The following is an 8,598-nucleotide window of genomic DNA, read 5'->3' as shown; positions in this document are numbered from 1 at the left end:
TTTTAACTTTTATTGATAAGTTTTATTAGTTATTATTTGTTTTTATTTTCATTTTCACTTTCACTGTTACCCCTAACCCTTACCCTCGGACGATATTTTTTTTTAATAATAAAATTTATTAGTTATTTTTTTAATCATCATTTTTACTCTTACTGTTACCAATAACCCTTACACTCGGTTAAGAACCTATATACACAATTTTTTAAAATATGTTTTCTTATAATTTTTTTAAATATTTAGTTTGTTTTTACTCTCGTTAAAAAATGACCCTTCGTGCAAAAGTGTTTTTGTGAAAAATTTTCCCTTTGTGCATATCTGACCCGTTCTCGTTAATGATGGTTATGTTATTATGCAGAATAAAGTGGCTTTTTATAAAAAATTCTTGTTAAGGAAAGGATATTAGAAAGGTTATTTTTGGAATGTTCAACTAAATTGAAAACAAACAAAATTTTAGTTAAGATACAATCATGAAAATATAAACTACTAATAATATAATTTGAATAAAAACATAACAACATTTAAAAACTAAAAATGTGTATATTATAATGCATTTACACTTATATAAATTTAATCTGATAATATTTATGCAAGTAAAGCAGGTATTGGGTTACCAATTCGTAAATCTTGTTTAAACTTTTTCATCTGTTTGCTTGGGCTATACGGAGTCTTTTCAGATTGCATAACGTGTACATTTTAGTTAGGTTTGTATTTGTAACCAAAAGAAAATTTAGATCTAGATATTACAAAGACAAGGCCTCTTTTCCTAAACTCTCTGAAAATAAACCTAAAAGTTTTACCCAACTTACAAAGCATTTATGGAAATTTAACAATACCAACATAAAATACTCAATTGGATGGAAAGTAGTAGAATCATTGGAAATTAATACAAACCATACTAACATGTGCACCTTATGCAACCTGAAAAGACTCCAAATAGCCCTAGCAAACAAAAGAAAAAGTTTAAACAAAAGAAACAAACTGATAACCCAATGCCCGCTTTACTAGCATAAATATTTATGAATTATAATTTATATAGGTAAAAATTTGTTAATGCATTACAATATACACATTTTCAGCATTAATTTTTTATTATATTTTATTAAAATTAGATTATTATGAGTTTATATTTTCATGGTTGCATCTTAATTGAAATTTTGTGTCTTTTCTGTTTTAAAATTAAGCTCAGCATTCCAAAAACAACCCACCTAATATCCTTTCCAAAATAAAAATTTTTCATAAAAAGCCATTTTATTTTGCACAACAACATAACCAACTTAAGCATATTAAAAATATTTACAACTCAAAGTATGTTTTTTAATGTTTACTCCTATTACTTTTTTCAACAATAATACTTTATAATTTTCATGTATTAATTTCAGTTCAAAGTTTCATGTCTAATTAAGTTCCAACTCTATAACTTTTAACTTTATAATGTTTTGTTTTTTTGAATTCGTTTATTTTCAATTTCCTTCTATATACTATAGTTCAATTGTTTGTCTTTACCTGATTACAGTTTATTGTTTGATTAATCTTTAAATAGTTTTATAGCATTAGTAATTTTATAATACTTTTCTTATTTTTTATAATTTTAATATTCTCAACATATAACTTAATTCTTATATATTTTATATTACTTCAAGTACTACTATTATTTTAGACAGATTAACAATTTTAAATTCCGCTTTGCGGTGAAACAAGGTAATTGTGTTTCTTAAAATAATAAAACTTTAATTTTCAATCTACTTCTTGGATAGATTATTCTGTAAAGTTTGTTTTTAACTCAATAGTTAAATCATTTTAATTGCCTAGATAAGTTTTAAGAAAAAAAATGTATAAAAGTTGTTCAGTGTGTTTAATTTTAAAATTTTACAAAACTTTTTGATTGTTACGTAGTTAATTAATTTAAACAAAAACAAAACTTACTTTTTCCAAGATTATCAGACATGGGTTGGAAGTACAAACTGAGTTGCTTATTTCTGTTAACATTTTTAAGCTGTGTTCACTCGCAAGTCAAGAACGGGCGCGACGCGCGAGAAGGAGAAATTCCCTATCAAGTGTCCATAAATTATCTGGAAGGCGAGGACTTGAACGATGACCCGGAATTCTTGACCGTCTTCGAAGTGAAAGACCACCTGTGCGGCGGCTTCTTGCTGAACAAGCGCTGGGTGATGAGCGCGGGACACTGCTTCCTTGACGCGGAAAAAAGAATTGAAGTGCTTGAAGTGCACGCGGGAAGCGTGGACAAGAAGGGCGGTCAATCCGCCACTTCGAGAGACTTCTACCCGCACGAGAATTACCGCGAAAGCTGTGAAAACTGGTTGGAAAAGAGGCACGACGTAGGCCTGCTGCACCTAGAAGACGATTTACGCTACGACGACTGGGTTCAGCCGGCCGTTCTCTCTCACATTTCAAACGACCCGAATGAAAATTGGAACTGCCGAGTATCAGGATGGGGAACGTGGCGTCAAGTTAAAATCAACGGAGAAACGGATGATGAGCTGCCGGAAGTTTTGCAGGTCGGCGAAGGTATGTCAGTCGTTAACGACGACTACTGTAGTGATTACGACGGTCTCAACGATGAAAACTACGAACACATGTTCTGCTTCGCCGACACGCGCCAACACGACAATCCTCGCCAATATCAAAGCTCTTGTAAAGGTGACTCGGGAGGTCCTGTGGTTTGCAGGGAATCGCAGCAAGCTCAGTTCGGTTTTGTCGTGCACGGAGTTATTATTTTTGGGGGGTGCGATTTCGAGACGACGGGCAGAGTTGAGTTCCCGTGCATGGCAACGAAGCCATCCGCTCACATTGAATGGATCGATGAGAAAGTGCGATCGAAGACGCCCAACTTGATTGTGAAGCAGCAAGGGTCGGACGCCAGAAGAGAAGACGCTCCCTACCACGTTTCAATTTTAGCGCAGTATAGAAACGGAGGAGCATATAAAATAGTCTGTCAAGGCGCTATTCTGAGCAAAAGATGGATTCTAACTGCAGCAAGTTGTGTAGATAGTAATGATCAGTTGCAGAATGTAAATAGGCGTCATCGTTTTAAACTCGTCAGAAAAGATCCGGTAAGCTTAATGGTCGAAGCTGGCTTACACGAAGGACACAGCACACAAACAGAAATCACAAACACGTGGTTTCAACATAAAGACTACAAAGTTGACAACAAGTATGATAAACACAACGTTGCGTTGATATTCCTTAAAAATGACCTTAAATTTGAAACTGATTTTGTTAAGCCGATAAAGATTATCACGGAAAACCATGCAACCGACTGCAAAGTATTTGGATGGGAATATAACTATGAAACTAAACCTAATGCTTATGAGAATCCACTGCAAGTAAGGCAAGTAGAAATCTTAGATAACAAAAAATGTAGCTCTCCGATGTTAAAACCAATAGCTTTGCAGTTGTTTTATCGTCATCAGGTTTGCACCCAACAGGAGCGTGGCAGACCCACCATTAGTGTTGAGGCGGGAACAGCTTTGATTTGCGAGCAAGGTGAAGACTATAGAGTTTTCGGAGTCGCGTCTTTCGGTGGATACTGGGAACGTGTTGGAGGTGGTGCAGGACCAAAAGTTTTCACGAGAATGGCAGAGAATCTGCATTGGATTATGAGCAAGCAAAAAGAGATTGAAAAATGTCAAAGTAACAATATTTTTAATCGTCGATGTATATTGATGTAATGCAGAAACTATTTTATGTACAAATGCGTTTTAGTAAAGTTTTTGAACAGTAAGAATTATATTTAATTACTGCTTACAAGATTAATTTCACGAAAGTATTTTAAAGTTAAAGCTTAAATGCACTTATAGGAATACAATATCAAGACTTTTTAACTATTTATAAAGTATTATTTAACTAAAACTCGATATTGATAAGAGTCAGATTAATACAAAATATTTTTTAGAAGAAATCTATATATATTTCAATTATAAAAACATTTTAACAAATTGTCAGTGGTTTATAGCAATTATAGATTCAAAACTATATAAAGAATACTTGCAGTCAGTTTAATTATATTGTAGAATAAAATCGCAAGTTATTTTTTATCATACATTTTATAAGTTTTAATTTTGTAACGTTGTATAAGCTGTAAAAAACTCTCGGACGACGTGTGTAGACTTCTTGGCTTTTTTTGTTTTTATTTCTTAGAAAAAATACGCTTGGAAAAGTAAATGCTTACGATAAGATAAATCTGAATATGTCTGAAAAGGACTTTTTTCTTTTAGTCTTTCAGCATCATAAAAACTTTTTTTACTAAACCTCTGACTTTAATTTATTATTGTAAATAAACAATATTAAGTATATTATTTCACTCTATTTAATTCCTTTGGTTTTTAGGTCCGAGTTTTGTTAATTTTCATTAAAATTTTAAGATTAAAAAAAATCAAAACATTGTTGTTTATTAAACTAGGATCAGTTATAAGAAGAACCTCAAAAATAAAAAATATTTTAAATATATAATTAATAATAACAGTTGTTTTACAAAACTAGTTTTCTTAATTATTTTAGAGATAATAAATTTCACAACGTCCTTTCTGTTCTTAATAAAAATATTAAACAAAAACATGGTGATAAAATTATTTATTAAAGGAAATATTATCAAGTTAATAACCAAAGGCGTCAATTTTTTTATATCTAATCCTTAAGCTCACATCATCCAGACTAGTGTTAAAGTTAGCTCTAAGTAAACAACTCAATTATCAAACTAAACTAAAATACACAACAGTACTATGTTATTTATTTTTGACAAATAATTTTCAACAATGATATTCTTAACAAGAAAATGATTTAGTTTAGTACACAATTCATTCTACTCTTAAGACTCTAGCGTTGTACTGCTTGCTTTTGTCGAGCCCCATGAAACTCCACAAAAAGTTTTTGACGCCCTCTAATGTTTCGTGTTTCGTAATATCCGCTAGCTGGCGCGGGTACATCATCTTAGAAGCGTCCTTCTCCTCATCGAACAAACTGACGTCGTCTTCGTCTTCATCTTCGAAATTCACGCAAAACCTCTTGTGGTGGTAGAGGTACAAGGCAGCATCGCTCTTCCATCGCTGCAAGACTTCAGGGTTTTCGAGCAGCTTTTTCTTGTGGTTCGCAAAGTTGTAGTGGAACTTCCACATCAGCTCGGAATTATTGGCTGTCGGTCCGTGCAAGGCACTGTGCAGCGGATTTGAAGATTCTGGTTTTTCAAACGCTTTTGAAAGATTGCTGATGAGGAATACAGGTTTTCTATTTTTCAAAGGTTTTGAGTCTTTGTTCTCTGTTAAATACTTTTTTCAGAACTTTTAACTGGTTAATGTTTTAACCAAGTTATATAAACAAATTAATTAAGTTTTTAGTTATAATAATTTGTTAAGACTTCCACTTTTTATAAAATAGGTGATTTTTGACATTGTGACTTTAAAACAGTTTTAATTTCTTTAATAAAGTTAGAAAATGTTTAACCAATGTTTAAAAAACATTTTCTATTTAAAAAAAACAAACAAAATCTTTTAAAAATATTTTCGTTATATCTTTTTAACGACTTTCTTGTTTTATACATAATCATTTTTTGCTTAATTTTCACAATAAAATACAAAAATAAATAGTAAAGTTTTGAACTAATTAAAACTAGTTTTAGAACAAAAAAAAAAAGAGTAAAACAAACTAACTGTGTTTAATATGATAGCGACTTTTTAGATGAGTCAATTTTAATCTTGAATTCACCGGTTTTGAATGGTCATACTTAAAAGAAAGTGACTTTTCCCACTCAATAGTTGCTAGAATGATCATGTGACCTGAATTTTCCTCGATTGCTGTTAGCATCAATTCAAACTTGTCTTCTCTTTCAAATTTGTTAAATTTAAAACAGTCTGTATCCATATAAGTAGAAGGCAAGTCTTGCAGCTATAAATGTCAAAAAAAATAAATTACATATCTACACATAAGTAATTACAAATTTCAAAGTTTAAATTTTTCAAGTCTCTTATTTGTAATTGTAGTTGTTTGTTTTAAAAAAATTTGGCTTTTTAGGCTAATATGCGTTCTGTACAAAATTTCATACGTCATGAGATTTTTGTTTTCTTTTTGAAACTATGTACTATTGTTATTCATTTCGAATCTATGCTGTAAAGATTATAACAATAAGCTGTACAAAAAATTGAACTGTTTAAAATTTGTAGTAATACAAAATATGTATATATATATATAATTTATTGGAAAAGTACGACTTTAAAAATACTGGTACATATGTTTCATAAAGCTTTAATGTTTCATAAAGCTTAAATTATCAGCTCGTTTAATTTAAAATAAAAAGCACTTTTATTAACATAATTGCAAAAGTTATGCAAAAATAAAAAAACAGTATGACGTAATATTGTGCATTACAAAAATTCAGTACAAATATCGCAAAAAATTTTGAACCATATGTACAAGTATTTTTAAAATCGTACTTTTCTAATAAATTATTTTAAAGCCCTCCAAGTGGGCTCTGTAGAAAGTGTTCAAGTTTGAATAATATCCTTATTTTATATGCACATATATATACTAAGTTTACAAAAAAACAAAAACAATATGACGTAAGAATTGAACATTGTGCATTACAAATATTCAGTACAAAAATCGATCTGACATTTAACTAATCAAACAACTAAAAATTAACGAAAACAAAAGTTAATTGACTATAAATACTTTAAAATTCGTTGTATTTTAAGAGGAGCTTTTTCTTATGTCGACAAGACGATACGAATTCATTTCTCTTATTTAAACAACCTTCCTTTTTTAACGCATACATAACGGCTGTTAGTTCTTTTAAGCACAGCCTACAAACAGGGTTGTTACCATCTACTATTGGCTGTGCTCTTTTTATCACTTCCCAAGTTAATTTAAAATCAATGTTTATATATAAATATGTATACATTAGTTTAGTTTAACAAAATAAACGTTTGATTGGACAGCTGTTTCAGCGCTCTAAATAATTTTTTCAGCTATAATTTAAGTTTATAAATTAAATAATAAATACAGAAAAAGTAGGTGTTATGTCTTTATTGAACAAATACTACATTTTAAACAACATCCAACAAAATTAAAAACTTTTTTTTGATAAATTACTTTCGGTAATGCAAATAGGAATTTTGTAATTTTTACGTTTATTTAGAGCTTCTGATTATTCTGGTAAAATTTATTATTTTCTGCGTTACATAATTTACACCAACTTTTGAATAAAACACCTGGCTAAAGGAAGCGTTTAGAGCGCTGAAACAGCTGTCCCAGGCAATCAGTTGTATTATTATACTAAATTTATGATTAACACCTTCATAAAGTGGAGAGCCTCTCTTACCATCCACGGAATTCATAAAATTAGTATAAATGTTTATACAGAAGGCAAGATATCAAAACTTGAAGAAAAACAAGCATTCTTTACAATCAAAGACCACAAAGAAAACTTCCCGATTGAAATTGAATACAGAGTCATAAACCAAAGTAAATCACATTTCACCTAACACTCAAAAAACTTAATAGATAAAATTAATTGTACAACACGAAAACATTCTAAATTAAACCAAAGGAAAAATACAGACGAAGTGATCACCTGGTTCAAAAATTTCAAATTTAACAAAAACTACAGATTCATAATATTCGATGTTACTAAATTTTACCATAGTATAACCAAAAATAATTTAATTAAAGCATTAGAATTCGCTGAATATTTTTACCCAGTAACAGACAAGGAAATGAACTTAATATTACACTCTTGTAAAGCAATTTTAACACATAAAAACCAAACCTGGGAAAAACAAATTCAGACCATCTATTTAATGTAAGTATGTGATCATTTAACGGGTCAGAAATCTGCGATTTAATAGGGTTATTTTTACTAAATGAAATCAAAAAAAGTAAGACTTTTATAGATAATGAATTCGGATTATATAGAGATGACGGACTAGAGATAATATGATTCAAATCACCGAGATCAGCTGAAAACACTGCTAAATATTTAATTATATTATTCAAACAAAACGACTTTAAAACAACAATAGAATCCGGATTACTCCAAACAGACTTCTTAGATCTATCCTTCAACATATCAAACTCAAATACCAACCATACAACAAACCAATCTCACTAATTTTATACGTAAACTACAACTCCAATCACCCCCGACAAATACTAAAACAACTACCCGAAACAATAAACAGAAGACTAAAAAAACCACCTAATAACGAAGAATCCTTCAACAATGTAAAAAATGAATACCCAAAAGCATTTAAATCGGCCATTAATACATTTTAAGTACGATAAGACCACTTTACCAGAAAGAAACAAAAAACAAAGAAAAAGAGACACAATATATTTCAATCCACCATTTAGTCTAAATGTAAGTTCCAAAATACAATTCTTAAATCTGATTACTACATCATTTGACGAAAACCACCCATTCCATAAAATATTCAACCGAAACACAATAAAAATATCTTACAGTTGTACAAATAAATTCAGAAGTAAAATAATAGCTCACAACAAGAAAATATTAAAAACAAAAGCAATATAGACGATAAAAGCACCAAAAAAGATAAACTTTGTAATTGCCGTAAAGAACCTTGCTCT

At 30.2% G+C, this 8,598-nt stretch overlaps 1 protein-coding gene across 1 annotated transcript; it reads left to right on the top strand.

The window, feature by feature from the left end:
- Window positions 1-1,943: 1,943 nt before the first annotated feature.
- LOC145836323 (transmembrane protease serine 9-like) lies at window positions 1,944-3,689 on the top strand. Its single transcript, XM_082944135.1, has one exon. It carries the CDS (start codon window positions 1,944-1,946, stop codon window positions 3,687-3,689), a length of 1,746 nt encoding a protein of 581 aa, XP_082800261.1.
- Window positions 3,690-8,598: the final 4,909 nt, after the last annotated feature.

This window comes from Thalia democratica, chromosome 5 (genome assembly GCF_965202585.1).
Source record: "Thalia democratica chromosome 5, ktThaDemo2.hap1.1, whole genome shotgun sequence".
NCBI classification, from domain to species: Eukaryota; Metazoa; Chordata; class Thaliacea; order Salpida; family Salpidae; genus Thalia; species Thalia democratica.
Note: the sequence above shows the minus strand (reverse complement) of the source record. Positions and strands in the feature narration are given on the sequence as shown.

Bases quoted from the DNA above. Each gene is read 5' to 3' on its own strand.
- LOC145836323 (XM_082944135.1), top strand. From the start codon at position 1,944: ATGGGTTGGAAGTACAAACTGAGTTGCTTATTTCTGTTAACATTTTTA.